The sequence below is a fragment of the Mercenaria mercenaria genome, chromosome 10 (assembly GCF_021730395.1).
Source record: "Mercenaria mercenaria strain notata chromosome 10, MADL_Memer_1, whole genome shotgun sequence".
Lineage (NCBI taxonomy): Eukaryota > Metazoa > Mollusca > Bivalvia > Venerida > Veneridae > Mercenaria > Mercenaria mercenaria.
Genome location: NC_069370.1, coordinates 57,661,615 through 57,680,051, shown reverse-complemented (window position 1 = coordinate 57,680,051; position 18,437 = coordinate 57,661,615). Strand labels below are relative to the sequence as shown.

General features: G+C 35.3%; 2 protein-coding genes across 4 annotated transcripts in view; one reads left to right on the top strand and one right to left on the bottom strand.

Moving 5' to 3' along the window:
* The window catches only part of LOC123561463 (guanine nucleotide-binding protein G(s) subunit alpha-like), a 29,199-nt gene extending 19,461 nt beyond the window's left edge, over nucleotides 1-9,738 (bottom strand). The window contains exons 1-2 of one of the 2 annotated variants that reach the window (XM_045353841.2): nucleotides 9,526-9,738; nucleotides 1,146-1,751 (exon numbers count right to left, since the gene is read on the bottom strand). In XM_045353841.2, coding sequence (XP_045209776.1) covers nucleotides 1,146-1,317 — 172 coding nt within the window. In that variant the 5' untranslated portion in view covers nucleotides 1,318-1,751; nucleotides 9,526-9,738. The remainder of the gene's footprint in view (nucleotides 1-1,145; nucleotides 1,752-9,525) is intronic. The other variant, XM_045353842.2, reaches the window with a different exon arrangement.
* On the top strand, nucleotides 3,567-16,425 carry LOC123561461 (uncharacterized). Of its 2 annotated transcripts, XM_045353839.2 has the most exons (3): nucleotides 3,567-3,987; nucleotides 5,973-6,050; nucleotides 10,987-16,425. In XM_045353839.2, exon 3 carries the CDS (start codon nucleotides 11,073-11,075, stop codon nucleotides 14,202-14,204), a length of 3,132 nt encoding a protein of 1,043 aa, XP_045209774.2. In that variant the 5' UTR covers nucleotides 3,567-3,987; nucleotides 5,973-6,050; nucleotides 10,987-11,072; the 3' UTR covers nucleotides 14,205-16,425. The 2 variants fall into 2 exon arrangements, with proteins under 2 accessions (XP_045209774.2, XP_045209775.2); XM_045353840.2 differs by lacking the exon at nucleotides 5,973-6,050.
* The last annotated feature ends 2,012 nt before the right edge of the window (nucleotides 16,426-18,437 follow it).

Sequence of the window (18,437 nt, the reverse complement as noted above, 5' to 3'; positions counted from 1 at the left end):
ATTAAAGTTATATGAAAATTATTTCTGGTTTTTGAACACTTAAATAGTTGATACTTGATACGTATAATTTATATAGTACAGTTTAATTATTTTCATTTTGTTTTTATAATTTCAGAGCAAATTAATCGGTATTAAGCAAATTTTCTCAAATAGTGACTTTTGTTCCTTTTCCTGGCTGGTCGCTTAAGACAAGTTTGACTGTATACGCATTTTTTGTTGAATAAATACTTCAAGAACTCACTTTATTATACTACTAAGCAATGGAAGTATGCTCTAAATCTAGAAACACCAGCAACAATACTCTAACGCTTCAAATATTTGTTCTAAAGCAGATGTCTCATACTACTTCCTGTTTATTACCGTTTATTATCTCTGAATGTAATTCATTTCAATATTTTGTTGAGCATTTCACAAGTATGCAAATAAAATCTCTGAAACATGGTTACTCTACGAACAGAATATATAATATTTTATTACATACTCGTTTCTATTCCCCGTTAAGTTATACTGGCACCGGAAACGTCAATATTTTTCCATACGCTGACGCCTGAATTTGATATCGGGTGCGTGACATAATTCAGTGTGTTGCTGCACTACTTTTTTTATTTAGTTCAATATTGTCAATCCTATACATGTTATTGAACAAATTTATGATAGTTACATTATATTTATACATAAAGATGCGTATGTAATAAAAAGGTTATTATCTTTGCATCGAGAAATATGCACTCGTTCTTCAGCGGAAGAATATTGCGCTCCTAAAGTCGCGCAATATTTCCGCTGAAGAACTCGTGCATATTTCCCGATACAAAGCTAATAACCGATAAATATATCTATAATACGCTACAAACGACTATAGGTAACATAAGACCAAAGTGGCATACCAAAAGACAAAACTTGTATATAATGGCCACGCTTAAAGATCCAGAAAGTGGTCTTCATTTACAGGTGGTCATTATTCAAGACTAAAATTGACCTGCATTTATGCATTAAAAATATAGTTCTTGATCGGAAAAGTAAAGATGTCCCACAGGCCTCTGTTCACAAATGGTATTCAGCACAGTGTTGACATTGTGCTAAATAATACTTTTTCTACTATTGATGATGATCATACTAATAATAATGATTACAAAGAAAGCACTTACCTAAGAGAAGGAGTTTCAACTTTTTCACTTCTTGTCTGTGGTAATTTTTGAGCAACTTGGTAATTTGTTTGTCCCTCATTCGGGCCATTCTTCCTTCCTCTGGACATTCATAATAAGGGTATTGGTTACTATAGCAACCACCACCAAAACACGCCATAACGTCCTCCGTCATTGATGTATAACTATGTCTTACAGAATGCAATCCCTTGATGCAGAAAGCTCCTCGTAGATTAGCAACAGCGTTTCATAATTGCAAACGTTACAATTATTTCAGAGATTTAAATGCTATGTAGGAATTTGTCTTCATTAAAATAGAAATAAAGTTCATTGAAGATCTAATTTGATAAAATATCTCTCAGCGATGTTTTAAGAAATTAACCGATATTTCACTCAATAAAAACATTAAAATTCTAAAAAATATTGTTTTAGACGATGGCACACTCCGTCTTATTTATCGCTGATATTGTTTAATCTAGTCCTTTCTTTTAATGCAACATTCGGTTCATTGTTGACTCTTAATACTGGTGAAATGAAAGCCGTTTTCCATAGAAACACAAACCAAGGTGTAATATAGTCGATATCACGCTCTGTTTTGTCACTTCTTTTCTGAAAATATAGATGTTTGTATTACAATAATAAGTTAGAGAGAAAAAGTTCCGCACTTTGGTATCGCATAACATTGACACTCGCTTCATATAGAATAGCAACGCAGTAAAAAGGATCGTTTTTTTTTTACCGATGAAATATTCAAGAGAATGCCGATATCAAAAGCTTTGGTGTTGTTGTTGTTGTTGATTATGATGATGATGATGTTTTCGGTGCGGGCATTTTTTAAGGTGAAACTGCATACTAGCTTCTATATACGGGTTAAATGGTATTAAATTTCTATTTGCTGGGGAGTGTTTCATGTGAAATTCTACAAAAAAGCGAGTCGGTGAGTTCTGCAGAGTACTTGCCCTGTCTGCAAAATAAGTAGAAACACTACTGTGTGAATCACAAAGTAATAAAGTGATAAAGAATATAGGGAAAACTATATGGACTTAAGCTTAACAAAATATACTGCCTAAAATTATGTTTTTACTTTTTTAATAATCGTTTTTTAAAAATAATCTGCCTTGTGCTTATCGTGTCTTTAATATAATGTACTAATACACACTGCTACCAAATAAATCTGCAACACAAGATTAGACACATAGTTATTTTTCGCTTTATCATGGCCAAAAACATCCGATACCATAATGTTAGGATGGCAAAAATGCTTCAAGGTGGTCAATCTCATTAAAACAAAGTTTTATAAAAGTTTTCAATTTCCTGAAAGTCTGAAGGAACATTACATAGAGAAAAATATATGCTTCATTGTCTTCTATAAGACGTATAGTAATTATCTCCCTTCAATAATAAACCTAACCAACTGTGTACGTAATCAATATAGCTTCCAGTTTCTCATTTCCCTTTCGGGGATACTGGAATATTTCCTCAAAATGAAACACAAAGGAAGCTTTAAAACTGTTTGTACATGAAGAATTAATTAATTTCCAACGTACCAGGATAGGAAAAAATACGTAAACTTGCACTTCTAATGTACTTATGATAAATGTAAATCTTTGACATAAAAGACAGAAATAATCTTATATAGTATACATTGTATTTAGAGGGTTCAACAAATTCACACCTTCGCTAAAATAACTCTACCTTGCTTTGGCAACCAGGACAGAAAGGTCAAATTTTGAAAATGCCTCGAGTAAAAACACGTTGTAAGTATTCGGTGATATAACTAGATGTAAAAGTTTTGGGGAAAAAATCTTTTCTTGACCAAAATCAGACTGATCATCAACAATAGTTCCCGTAAAGTGTCTAAAATAATAGATCATTTTCACTGACCGGTATATTCATCATATGCTGGTATTGTTTGTCAATAAAAACAAATTATCAAGTTTTTACTATACTTGTATTTTTGTGGAGATAATGACTGTTGTTCTTGATGATGATAATGATGATGATGATGATGATTGTTGATAATGAATTATAACCCAAACCTAGTTTTTACTATACTTGTATTTTTGTGGAGATAATGATTGTTGTTCTTGATGATGATGATGATGATGATGATGATTAATAATGAATTATAACCCAAACCTAGATTTTTCGACGCGTGGAATTTCTTTCATTTAATTTTATGATTTCTACATCATTATGGAAAACTATTTTTATTGCTTAAATTAGCCTGGAGTGAACTGGCAAATTACATTTTAAATTCCACCGAAGTAACGTTTTAAATTCCACATAAGTAATTAACTTCCCCCTATGGTTTGCGTTGTAATTATTAAAAAGTAAAATAATCAAACCACTTGCGAAAAAAATCTCCCTTTTAATTAAAAAGAAAAAAAAACAGCTTGCTGCTCAATACATAAAATATTGGTATTGAAAAACGTTCGATAACGTCTTAATGATTTTTGGGGTAAAAACTGACCAGTGGTATTGTGTAATCTTGCGCAGTATGGCTTTATTGCATAACAGACCGCAATCTTTGATTGCACATAATAAAGTTAGGCTGGACGAATCGGATACCTGAACGAAAATATGTACAATTATCCCGGGGCTATTTATGCGCATTTATGTGTAATGTATAACGGACCAATATACGAAAACTGACCTTTACTTACGTGTATGTTTAATCGGGACATTGATGTATATTTTTGTTTACACTTTTGTTAGAAGGATCTATAGTGCACTATTATCTTTCATGTTACAAGTTTTATACGAAGTTGATCATCACGTGCAATGACAACTATGAATGATGTATTTTTACTCGTGCACGGAGGCTGAAACTACCTTCAAACAGGTAAGTGTATTTTTACGTTCTGTTTGTTGATCCTAAGAGCTATACAAGATTTATGATAATTTGTTTTCATTGTTTGAGCTTACTTAATCTTGTATGTTAAGGTAATACAATAAAAATATATATATATATGTATAAAAATTTTAGAACCGAGTAAGACTTAGCCCAGCTTTGTGTGAAAACGTATGTTAGCTTGCTAAGATAGCTGATTCAGGGGCGTTAGAAAGAAGGTGAAAGTGATGGCTTCGGGAGTGGGGACGTCCCACCCCAATCAATTTCACGGGTCAAACTCCTTCCCACACCCCTGAAACAGTTTGCTATATCCAGATATCTGGGTTTTCAAGACCCAGGCTGTATACATTTAGCCTGATTTAGGTTGACCATAAGAGGTAACTCTTGAAATACCTGTTTGTATTTTGTCCATTTTCTTCAGATAGTTAAAGTAAAAGAAAAAGTAGGACAATAGTTTTAAGATTGTAGTTATAGATTGTAAGTCCAGTCTAATAACTGTGTTAGGCATAATTCGGCAAAGTCTTTGGAAATTCAAAGTTTTTTTAGTCACAAATATAACAACCGGCTTATATAACAACCCTGGTCGAATACCTCATCACAACTATTTGAGCCGCAGCATGTGGAAACCGACATAGTGCGTTTGCGACAAGCATGGATCCAAACCAGACTACGCGGATGGATCCATGCTGTTCGCTAACGGTTTCTCTAGGCTTTGAAAGCGAACAGCGTGGATCCTGACCAGACTGCGCGGATGCGCAGGCTGGTCTGGATCCATGCTGGTCGCAAACGCACTATGTTGGTTTTCTCAAGGTGCGGCTCATTTACTGATTGAATTCGTAATCCCAGAAAAGTCCAAATTAGCTATATAACTAAAACTACTAAATACATCTAGACCAATATTAGTTCATATCAAGTTAGGTATAAAACAGATCTATGCAGTCGCCTTTTCTATGCATGTTGCGAATTTCTGCGATAAATCATTAACAAAGTTGATCATAAGTAACGGTGATTCTCATCAGTGACACATCCTTCCCTGATTTAATGAAAATATGACTGCTTTGGTCTTATAATCCATCTATTGTTGACATAATCATTATTAGTTTTAAACCCGATTCCAGCTACTTAACTACCTATCAATATAAAGAACAGAACAAAATTGATCTGTTATGTACCTGTTTTATGTCTAAAAGTTTTTTTTATTACATGTCATTAGAAATAAAGCTGCAAGTTTTTTTTCCCATCAGTGTTTAGGCATAGGAAATAGAGATCAATATAATTGCACCTTACTAATCCTACCAGGTGTTCTGTATTACAAAAGTGATTCTATTGTGACATTTTGATACAAGCAAAACTGTATTATCTGCACTATGAAATACTTACAAGTATTTCATTTTATTATCGGCTTGTTAAAAGTTAATTTTTCACCATAAGTAAGTTGACAAAATCATAGGAACCAGGTTTTGAGGCGTAGATCAAATACATACGAATAAATCCTAAATGTTTTTGTTGTGCAAAAAAGTATCATATTGTGTCTTAAACCGCTTTCATTCTCCACTCATTTGTGTAATTGCAAGGGAAGTAAACTAATAGATATCTCTGCTTATATGTACTAGCCCAAGGCAAGAGTTATCATTCTTTGCGGATCACAACTTTAAATTAAATATTTAAACTTCAGTAATTGATATTAACAAAACTATCATAAATTTCACATTTGTGAAATCATTTTTGGTTATTTCAAGGACTTGGAAATCAATTTCTAGACTTTACTAAATGTGTTTCTATCATTGAAAAATTTAGGACCTATCTCTACAGTGTTTGACTCTGAGCTAAAGAGCGACCAACAGTACAAACTATGGACCGACTATTAATAGCCATGTAATAGTAGGTCGTACCATTTGCATATAAATTATTAAACAAATACCCGTTTATATTTCCCATAGAATTTTGATATTTTAAACCCAGTATTTTATTTCCAGAATTGTCCGCCTGTGTGGTCTGCAGAAGTCGTATAAGACAGATATTGCGAATCTATTTGGAACGATTCTCAAATGAAGGTATCTATTTTCTACTTTGTATATGAGTAAGGGGCGTATGCATGTCAAGGTATGAAATAGCCTCTTTATAGGACGTGATCGATGTTATGGGTGTTTGTTGTTATTGTTTTGGGCAACATTGCTAACCTGAAAACCGTACCATTATTATTATTATTATTATTTATTATTATTATTATTATTATTGGCCGGTTAGCTCAATAGGTACAGCACACGAATAGGCCACATGTACGATCCAAAGGTATCGCGAATGTTCTTAGGCGATTTGACAAAGAATGCATTCATCCTCCAACTGTAGCACAAGTGGGGAAGTTGATTGTTACTTGCGATGACAGGTCTGCTACAGAATCCAATACACCGTCCTCTTTGGTGAAATTACTGTCATTACTATGTTATTATTTTTATTATTTTTCAATTCCACGTATGCTATGACGCTACGTGTTTACATATGACGCGGCTACGGCACTATATTGATGTCACGAAATCAGCCCGGAGGGGGTAAACAAATGTGTACAATCATAATGTTCGTAGTGTATTGTCCTGTGCTCGTGGCAGTTAAATGAAACGTAACAAAAATAACTTTTATGGCGTTACGGACTGCGTACCGTGAAAAAAAAATCGCGACCCTGCGGTGAACGGTTTGAGCGTTTGATTCCCAACTAGGAAGGCAATGGTTCAACGTCAAACTTGATGTTAAAATAATAGAACGTAGAAAAGTGTTACCGTTTATAACTGATCACCAACTGATAACAGGGTAGCAAATCAATAATAAAAATCAAGGGTGCGTTTACAGAGGCATTCGGTCTTTTTATACTTTTTATTGCATTGATAGGAAATGGTAACATTCTGAATTTGTGATGACATAACACATTCAGTGATTGAGAATGTGTTTTAAAAGACTAAAAATATCGGCTGATATTTGGCAGGGGCGGAGATAGGGAGAGGGGGGCTTGACCTCCAAGTTTCTGTGATAATCCATTTCTTGACAATATGCGCTGTTTATCAGACTTATCTCATTATATCACAAGGGTAGATGTATCGAACCTAGATAGTGCCGTTGTAGTCACATACCCATTGGTTTATATGTATATACCAGTATTTAAAATCCAACTTATTCAGCCGTGTGGTTTCAAAATCAAATTGAAGACAAAACCTGTTTCAAAACATAAATGCCACTCTCCTCCATTCCCATAATGGCCTGTTGGAGGCAACTTGGCACGTGATTTGTCCCGTGAAACAAAAGGGAATATTCTCTGACCGCAGAAATTCATCCTACGAAGTTCGACGGGAAAATCGACGGCCTTCAGCCCAAAAGTACTCCAGATATAGATCGGAAACCGTCTTCACTTTCGATATCAGTGTGACCATGACCTTTGACCCATTGGCTCAAAAACATTTAGGGTCATCGCACAAGTGATCACTTGTTATCAAGCGGAAACTTGTGTCAGTGTGACTTTGACCTTCAGTCTACTTCCCCATAAAATAAAAGGGATCATCTGCTGACCACAGGCAACCATCCTATGAATGCAGTAGGCCAACTGGTTCTTTATTTATTGACTAGAAAACATTTTCAGTGTCACTGTGATCTTGACATTGACCTACCGACCTTCAAGTCAATAGCGGTCATCTTCTGACCACATGCAGTTATCCGATTATATATTATGACTGTAGACAAAAAGCGTTATTTCGTGATCTTAACCTTTGACCCCCTCGCAAAAAATGCAGTAAATCAAAAGGATCATCCTGAAACGCATGACTACTTAGGCCCAAGTATTCTCAAGTTATTGATCGAAAACAGTATTATCAACTGACCGACGGACCGACAGATCAACAACGAGGCATACCCTCTCTTCTTCAAAGGGTAGGATAATTATTAACTAGCATGGTCCCTGTTGGTCTTGTAGTTAGTCTGTTTGAACATTTTACCAGCGATCATTTACAGTTATATATACTAGCTGAGCATTTTATACATGGCAGATATTCACTTAAGGTAGTGTTTAAACAGGTTTTCCGACAAAGACAGCTGTAGCATAAGAATAAATCTGATAAACATACATTGCATAAATTCTGATAGAAATATAGTAACACTTTTATAACATTTGACAAGGATTTTCATTGAAAACTATGTGGACAGCAGCAGTTTAACAGATATATAAGCTGCAATATCATGGGAAACAAGAGCTGTTTGAAAAACACATATGCTCCCCCACCCCCTCTCCCTGATAGCCTTAAATATTAAATAACCTTGACCTTTGACCCAGGTTCAAGAGTGATAGGGGTCATCTACCAACCATCCTATAAAATTTGAAGTATGTAGGTCAAACAGACCTTAAGGTATTGAATTAAAATGGATTTCACCCTAAGACTAGTAAGAGACATTGACCGTTGACCCCGTGACCCGGAAATTATTAAGGGTCATCTTCTCAAGGAGACTGGGTAAATCAGTTTTGCTGATATTGATCTATAAAGGATTTGATGTTAAGTGACCTTGACCTTTGACCCAGTGACCCAAAATTAATAAAGGTCATCTACTAAAGAAGACCAATCAGCCTATAAAATTTGAAGTATGTATGCCAAATAGATCTTATTATATTGCTTTAAAATGGATTTGACTCTAACTGACCTTGACCTTTGACCTTGTGACCCGAAAATTATCAGAAGACTAAACATCCAATAAATTATGAAGGCTAATGGTCAAATAGTTTTCAAGATAATGATCAGAAATGGATTTAACCAATTTGGACCTTATGACCTTGACCTTTGACCAAATAACCCCAAAAATCAATAGGGGTCATCTACTGGTCATGATCAACCTCTCCATCAACTTTCGTGAACCTAGACCAAAGCGTTCTCAAGTTATCGTCCGGAAACCGTTTAACTGTTCCGTGTCACTGTGACCTTGACCTTTGACCTACTGATCTCAAAGTCTAAAGAGGTCATCTGCTAGTCATGACCAACCTCTCTATCAACTTTCTTGGTCATAGGCCTGAGGGTTTTTGAGTTATCATCCGGAAACCAATTAGTCTTCGGACCAACCGACTGACCGACATCAGCAAAACATTATCATAAAAGATAGATTGATATGGACATCCGAGATAGACTGAAATTCTGTCCCAAAAGCTATCAGCTGCAAATGTGAAACAAGGAAATTCTATAGAATTCAAAAGAAATACTCTTTCACTTTAAATGGGGGTAATTACACAAAAAATTATACCAGCTGCTGCGATAATGTATTTAAAACCCACAAAAGATACATTACTAAATAAAACATTATGAGCACATGTCAAGTTTTGTGGCACTAAATCTTTTAATGACCACTGCTCTATACTTATTGAAAGGCCTGCCTGTCAAATGTCAAAATTTTTGCTCGAGTGAGTGAGGGTCAATAGTTTTTAATACTGACTGACAAGCTATTCAATAAGTGTGCTGTTATATGACACTGGAAATGAAGTAATAAATTGTATGACAATATATTTACCCGTACATTGAGAGACATAAAATCCCTGTGCACTTTCTAAATCACAACGTGGTAGTTTTAAGGTCCGAGTGAATTTAATAGTTTAGATTTTTAGCTTAAACACTATAACACGGTAATTGTGTTGTTGTTTTTTTCTTCTCTCAATGACTATATTTATCAGTTTATCACTATTAAAATACGCGCTATCTCTCGCCCGTTCTATATTTGTCATAATATTGACTTGAGGCTATCTGAACGCTATTTATGGAAGTTTTACAGATAGGCCGTATCTCCAACAGAACAAGGCCACGCACAATCCAGCTATGAAATACCCCATTTTCATTTCAAATTAATTTGAATGTTGTGCTTTAAATTAGCAGACGGCATTGATTATTCAAAAGAGCGCCGTCACAACAACTATTTTAGACACTAAACATTAAATATTCATACTTTAACCACGACTAAAGCTTTTTCATGCAAAATATTTGCATGTTCAGAATACATTGCAAGATTAGCAACATTTGTCATGATTTATTGAACGGAACTGTGTATCTTGTTAAGGCAAACCCGTCTTTTTTTAAACCAGGCGATGGCTATGCCGGAAGTGAAAACTGACTGCACCACTGACTGTCCAAAGTCATCTGAGTGATTGAAACAACTAAACATTCATTCTAGCTTCAGACTCTTAATGTCCTATGTTTTCAGATTAAACACCAAATATAATCAACAACAGCTTATACATGCTTTGTATTCCATTTCAAAATTACCTCATAGTAAATATTTAGACGAAATATGGAAAACGTTAATATTGTTCCGATAATGCGATTTAAACTGCTTTCACACAGCAAATGCTTGCATAAGAGCAAGTGAATTGTTTTTAGTACAACGCAATACTTCATTGTCACCTCGTGACGTTGAATACACACGAGTATCTGTCAGGATGTTACCCACGTTACGCTTAGTGATAGAGTACTCTGAAGCTTTTATCCCCAAGAATGTGGCAGTTAAATCGTCACAGAGACTAGAAAACAAAAGTTTTAGTACTATATGTTATCTACACACAGGTAAAGTTATCGTTAAGGATGTTACAGATTGTCATTGCCGTTAAGGATGTTACACACGTTATGTATAAGCAGAAATAATCTAATTAAGCATAGAATAAATCTCGTATCCCGCGGAATACGGCAACTTACACACCAAAGATTTTAGAAAAGCTACCACCTCTTCTCAAGTTACAAAAACGGTGAAGCATTTGACAGCAGTTTCTCAAATATAGTAGGCTGTATCATTATATGATAGCAAGTAAAAAGTTAAAAAGAAGTGGGTTTAATTATGTAACATGTTTGTATAACTGTAACTTACCAAAGAGAAATATTTTTTTGTTTTCAGAGATAGTTGAATTTCCTGTAGTTTAATGTTAAAAACCTCTTTAAACTTTTAAACAGCTTACGTTACCTGACGTGTTGACTTCTTTAATTTCAGAACCGCATTTGATGTATTTTTCATTCTGTGAGCGGACGCTAAGGAGAAGTTACAACATTGGAACAACGTGAAAATAGAAAGAAAAAATGAATAGCCAAAAAGAAGAATTCAGTAACATCTCGGGTACGGATAAAGAGGTGCTACAATCACGTGACAACGAGAGCCATTATTCAAATGATCAGACCCTGTCAGGTGAACACGGCGGCGTTGACAACAACATATCGTCAGGAAAAGAGTGTAATATAGGTTTAGCAAGAGAAAAACTCAGTGATACTGTATACGACCTCTCAGAATATTGCGATACCACAGATGAAAATAACGCTCAACGTGATACAAATAAGCATAGTAATATATTGGAAGAAGGACTGTATGACGGTGATATTGCGGAGATTTATCTTGGCGAGGGGATTGGAAGTGTTGAAAAAATAAAGAGCTCTGAAGGAAGTGACAGTAATTTAAGTGAAATGACCAACTCTTTTGGACCGATGGAAGACAGTGAAGTAGATCTCAAAGCCAACAGTTTATCTCCAAACAAAAACCAAGAACTTTTACCAAGTGGAAGTGACAGTGCGCAGTCAAGTGTTGCGCAGATCGATGTGGCTAAACTTAAAATAATTAACCAAACTGGTTGCCCAAATGAAACCAGGAAACGACCGCTATCACCTAATGATTTCCCAGAGAACACTTTAGACAGCAAAAGAGTGAAGTCAGAACCCGTTACGTACTTTGACCATAGTCTAGATTCAGATGCCAATAAGGGTAACAATAATGATGGTGTTATAGATCTCTGTCCCCCGGTTGCTATTGTGGCTCCTTTAGGGTTCTGTGAAGATATATTTATTGACGATGTAGCATCAGTTAAAAACACGAAAGATGAAACAAATTGCGTGAAAAATGATATCTCTTCTATATTGGATTCTCTCGATCAAGATGATGATAAAAATTTGTCAATGTTTGATTCTGTGTTTGAAAAAATGAAAACAGACATTATTGAAGGACAATCATTTAAAACACTTGATGACGGGAAATGGACATTTGATGGAAAACCATCTAATGTTATTGAAAATTTTTCAAAAGTTACTAAAGTTTATAAAAATGAAGACAGATGCGAAAATCAGAATGTAACGAAAACAGATAAAGATTTGTCTAAAAAAACTGAGTTTAAAAGAGCGAATTCAGTGGAGCATGATATTGAAGACTTTGAAAAAGTGCTTAACAGTGTGATTGCAAATGCCAGTAGATTCCCTAAAGGAAACGAAGGCGTAATGCATAAATTTAGTACTTCACTGCCAGTACCTGGGATACAAAGTTCTATACACAGTAAACAGTGCAAACAGCCGTGCAGTCATGTTTCAAATTCAGATCTACTGCGAGAGCTGTTAGATCAGAAATCTGACACCCATGATACACAAACTAAAACAAGACAAGAAATTGACTTATCCTTTTTGCATTCTGATCTCATTTCGGGCAAAGGCTTGTCTGTATCAAGTGATAAAATTCTGCAAACAAGAACTATAGATCCTCGTTTGACAAGTATTCCGCACGTCGAACAAGTCTTAAACATAGGTCAAGCAAAACTTGGTCATGACATAAGAGAGAATAACCAAATTTCAAATCATAAATCTAATGCCATTAAATTGCTGGAGGGCGATCACATATCTCTCGCTGAACAACGGCGGGCAAGTGTCACATTACATCATAAAGTTCCTTCACATGAACAACAGACTCATCAAAGCAATATGTTTAACGAGGGTAGTGGAGATGCTTCAAGTATAATAAAGGAGGCCTTTGACTTTGCAACTGAAATCTCTGACTTAACAAATGATGAAAGTGATAGTGTATCGTCGCAACCTGCTAATTCGGTGCCATTTGACGCTCGGCAACAAATGTTAACAATTGGTGCACTGCATTCTAGTCCACAAAATGAAAATTATTTGAATAGAAACAGTTACAATAAGAATCTGAAGATTGATCCTATGCAAAATCAACAAATGTTACGTAACTCTAGGATGCAAGAAATGCATTCTGGAAATGGTTTACTAACATTTGCAAATCCCAACGGTATTCCGACATCCGACCCAAACCTGCCTCCCCAACTCGCCGGTCCGTTTATGAACTCACCTGAAAATCCGAATGCAAGATCTCACGACATTCGGCAACAGCATGATCCCAATCAGAGGGCAGCACTTCTTTCTAGAAAGGTAGAGAATATGTCGCCACATGGAAATCGATTACTTTCTGCCAACAGTGAAATGCAATCATTAAAGGGATCATTTGAACACATGCAGAATCCAAACATGATGCACACAAATCCAATGAAACAGTTACATATGGGTCCAATGGACCCTTCACGCAACACAAACATGGCTCAAAGGCAGACTCCGCCTTACATGGGCCATAACATTTCAGCTGGGTACCCGACAACTGTTGCTGCACGTGCAAATCAACTGCCCAGAAGCAACATCTCTGATTTAGGACTTCATTCGCAAGAGAAAATGCACAGTTATCGTTATGAACCAGGCTTGCCAATGAATCAGATGAGCAGAGCAATGATTCCGCCTGAAAATAATTATTCTATGGGTATGCAAGAGAGAATCAGGGCTATGAACGTACAGCAATGGTACAGGCGTCGTATGCAGGCGCAAATGAACAGGCAAGTGAATCCACAGACACAGATGATGCGTCAACCAATGCCGCAAACACAAGGGATGGGATCGCATATGATACCACATAGTCACGGAATGGGATTGCACCCTAATACACAGGGACAAGGATTGCGGATGAGACAGCGTCATTTATACCAGGGGACTGGTTCTGGCTCCCAAATGATGCTTCCGGAACAGGGTGTTGATCCACAGTTAAGAGCTATGCAAACACAAGTTGGTCATAATACTCATATGAATAACTCAAATACAACTGACAACCAAAGAATTCAACCACATGTTTTCTCTCAGGGTCAAGGTCAAGATCAAATGAATTTTGAAACTCAGAATCTCAGGCATATGCAATATGGACAGCAGGTGAACCAACAAAATAAAGTGGCTGAGTCTGAAGCGGTAAATCCTATGTATATACCAAGACCATTTTCTGCCGAAGGAATGGTAGATAATACGAACAGCAATACTGCACCGCTCAGAGAACTCAGTCAACAGTTTGATGTTAAACGTGACACATTTAATTCTCAGCCTGTCCAGGACATGTTTCCTTTCAATATTTAAAGAAATGCAACCACAGGCTAGTGCAGTTTAGCATTTTGTGTATAGGGTATCAGTTTGAAAATAATGTTTAGTTATCTGTGATTGATGTTGAATTTTAATGGTGATAGATTTGTTTTCGTTGTTTACTGCCATTATGATATATATCGAAGCAATAAGATATTGTAACTTTTGTTAAAACTTGAAATGGTTGGGAATAAGAAATGTAGTGTTTTTTAAACTAATTTAACTGCCTTTGGTATTTGTATTTGAACATATTGAGGTATTGTTTTTTTTCTCAGGAAACTATTTTAATGTCATTTTTCATACGGGTATTTTTATATATTGTATTTATGTAGGAAGATTATATTGAAACATACTTTGGAAGATAGTAGACAATATCTATAGACTTCGGTAAAAAGTTCTATGTCCGCTTTGGAGAATTTTACTAAATGCCGGCCGGTCTCTCTGTCTGTCGACCGGTCTGTCAGTCGGTACCGATTGATAACTAGGTAACACTTAGCTCTACCACTGTTAAATGCCTGTATATTCAGTATATGATCCAGATTGTTTTGAGGTCAGTAATCTTGTGACCGAAAACGGTTTCCGATCATTTACTTAATAACGATTGTCCCGCATTTATCAAACTTCGAAGCATGCTTGCCTGTACACAGCAAAAGCCTTCAGTTGTTTTAGGGTCAGTAGGTCAAAGGTCAATGTCACAGTGACCTATTTCCTTTCAATAACTACATAAAACTATGCATAACTTAGGATGAATGTCTATCGTCAATTAATTAGTTCTTATTGTTATTCACAAATGGTTCCTATTGTTTTATGTTCAGTACATCAAAAGTCAAAGTTACAGTTACCTTGAGATTAAAACATTAAACCTTTAAAATGAGTACTAACATATTGAGAAAGTGCTCAACTTTCAGCCTTGCGGTTCGACGTCAAGGTCATCAAATATTAAATTTTATATAAGGGCAAACAGATTTTTATGGTATAAGCTATTAGTCACACCGTTTGTGGGAAACGTATAATTTCCCGTAAAACAATCCTAAAATTATTTTCTTTTGACCAAAGGAAGAGGTTGCGAGTTTGATTCTCGGACGGGGTGAATGTTTTACATGACAAAAGACAGTTTGTTTGAAGTCGTTCGTCCTCTACCTTTTATTGATGGAGGAAAGTTGTCAGTTGTTTTCACAAAACATGTCAGCAACAAACGTTTGATATTAATGCGCATGCGCGAGGTTTTTCGTTCATACATTTTAACATGTAAGTTCACACCACCAAAGTGGTCTTTGTTGACGGGTTGTCTCTCAACACAGGTGATTTTATATTATTTATATTTGAATTGGAAGAGACACAGCGGCCTTTATGATCAGGGCCTTTATTACCACATGTTTGACAGTTTATGCATGTGCATAATCTAATACTTCCTTTGTTTATATAGTGTTTTTGATCGTGTTCTGGAATTGATTTAGCGCCGTAGCCTGGTTCATTTTATGGATAAATAAATGAAAATTCAAAAACTAATTGCGTTATCAACCTTCCGTTTCCAGGAACTGTTGAAATATTTCTATCATATCGACGTTCTTTTATTGACGTTTTATCAACACAAGAGTGCCATAATGCATAAATATTTCATGTTATTGCTAAAATAACCATAAAATAATGTAAATAACTTGAACACTGTAATTTATGTTTTCAGTCTATTTTTAAATAAAAACAACCTACATACAAACACGTTTGTAAAAACCACCTAGGGGAAATGAAAAAAGTTGTCTTTGTTGACAGGTGGTCTGTATATATATACAGGGTTTACACTATTAATGGAATAACGGGAGAAGAAAATAGTGACCTCTATAAGCAGGTGATATTTAGCACGGGTTTTACTGTATTTAGATCGAGTATATCTTATTTTAACTGATACCCTGCTAAATTTCTGTAATGAACTTGTCCATCTTTTAATTTGGACAGTTTACCATTAACTGTTAAAAGGGATACCTATCAAAATAAACCGACTGAATGGCGAACAGTGCAGATCATGTTCAGACTGTACGGGTGTGCAGGCTGATCATGATCTACACTGGTCGCAATCGTGTTTAGCATGACAAGGGTTAGAGCGTTGTGGAATATTTTTAAAATGTGTCTCGAAATACTGAATTCATGCGTTTAGGGCTAAATAAAAGAGCTATTCCACATTATATGTATATTTTATACTTTGTACATTTTTATGAAATTAAACATATTTATTTATTATTTGTTTGTTTTATTATTTCGTTCATACCTTGAACTCGGTTATAATTTATAAGAAAAAGAACGGAAGTCATATTCAAATGTTTAAAACTTTTATTTTGTAAAAGTTCCTTCTAAAGTATATGTATACAACTTGAAATTAGTAAAGTGTCTGAAACACTTTTGAACTGATATCAAATTCAAAATTCTGAATGGTTAATTTCAAAAACGATTAGTGGCCGTTTTTATGTCTTTTTATAATTTCTCCATGTGATCTATTCTGAAGTGGGTTTCTTGAAGAACAGCTGGATTGCCCTCGGCGTCTGGCGGCCATCGTCTGACGTCCAACGTCCTACTTCAGTGATTCATGTTCTGCCGTACCATCCCTTACGACAGTTCGTTGAAAAATGGTGAGATTTTTCAAAAGGTGTTTCACTGTCCGAAAGTGTGACCCTTTTATGCAGTCCTTTTTCCGGAATTCAATGTATATATTAGTAAACTACTGACAATTGTTTTGTAAAGTAATATATATGTTCTATATATATTTCTGTCTATGAATTGGTGTTGCTTGATTTTTTTTCCAAAATGTAAGGCTAATCGTTAAACATCTTTTCCTTTGATACTACTGATAAGAACTGTAGGCCTACCAAATTTGGTATATTATTTTCCAAGCATGGATCTTTCTCTAATAATTGTTCATAAGCTCGAAAACAGAGTACGCCTAGTGACAGTTGTAATACTCACCCAAGCCTCGTCGTCGGCCTAACACTTTGGTTAAAAAAAAAGCTTTTCGTGCAAGTTCATACCTCAAGAACCATTGCACGTGTTTGATTGAAACTTCCTAATACAAGGCTTCCTAGTTATCAAATCTACTAAAATAATTTGGTTAGATAACTCTCTGTTGAAATTAATTCAAATTACAGCCCTTTTTCAACTATGAAAATTCTATTATAATTTTCCGTGCAACTAACTGCATCTCAGGAACAACTATATGCATTTAATTGAAACTTCACACAATACTTCCTGGTCATCAATCCTTCTGAAATAATCCAGGTAACTGGTTGAATTTAATTCAAATTATGACCCTTTTTCAGCTTAAATGTTCGGGTTATTTTTGTGAGTGCAAGTAACTATGAAGCTGTCTCTCTGAAACAACTGAAATTTGACACAGTGCTTCCCAGTCAGACCTACTGAAATAACCAAGTTAGATAACTTGGATTTAATGTACAATATGTCATATTTTCTACAAAGAAAATTTAGTTAAAAGTTTTGTGAGCAACTATCAATCTATATCTCAGCAACAACTGAAGCGTTACAAGACATCCTACATATACCCTTGGCTGATATTAATTCAAATGGTGGGTCTTGCTTGACTGTGAAAATCTGAAGTTTTGCATACAAGTTGTTATCATTGCCATGTAAATTTTTAATTCGTAGCAAAATTATTCAGTTATATAAGTCTAGACAACTTACGGCCCTTTTTCAACTTAAAAATTGTCGAGTAGTCGAGCCCGCTGTCGTATGACCAGCTATTGTTTTGTTGCGCTTAGATCACATTTAGGCGTACAAAAAATTGTTTGTTTCCGGTATCCCGACCTACCTAAATTTTTGGCCCGACCCTAAATTTTTTAAGGCCTTGGAGAATATTTTTTCAAATTTTGAACAAAAAGTTGCAAAACTTCACTTTTTATGCTTTAAACACGGTTAGTGATGTTAGAAATCAACTTACTGATACTTTAAAGGCATAACTCCCTTATTTGTATTCATTTTTTGACATAAAAACAATTTCCGAAAAGTACTCACTTAATAAAAAAAATTTAAAAAAAAAAAAAAAATTCCGACCTACCTACCCTAATTTTTTTGAGCATGTTACCGGAAACAAAGATTTTTTTAGGCCTAATAACACAATTATAGGTCATAGGAGTTTCCAACTTCTTTAACGAAGGAGGAAGACCCCAGATGCCCATCTGAACATTATTTCAGACACGGGCAAGCACTTGGGTAAACCCCCGACCTTAC

Excerpts from the sequence above, each read along its gene's own strand:
- LOC123561461 (XM_045353840.2), top strand. The coding sequence starts at position 11,073 with ATGAATAGCCAAAAAGAAGAATTCAGTAACATCTCGGGTACGGATAAA.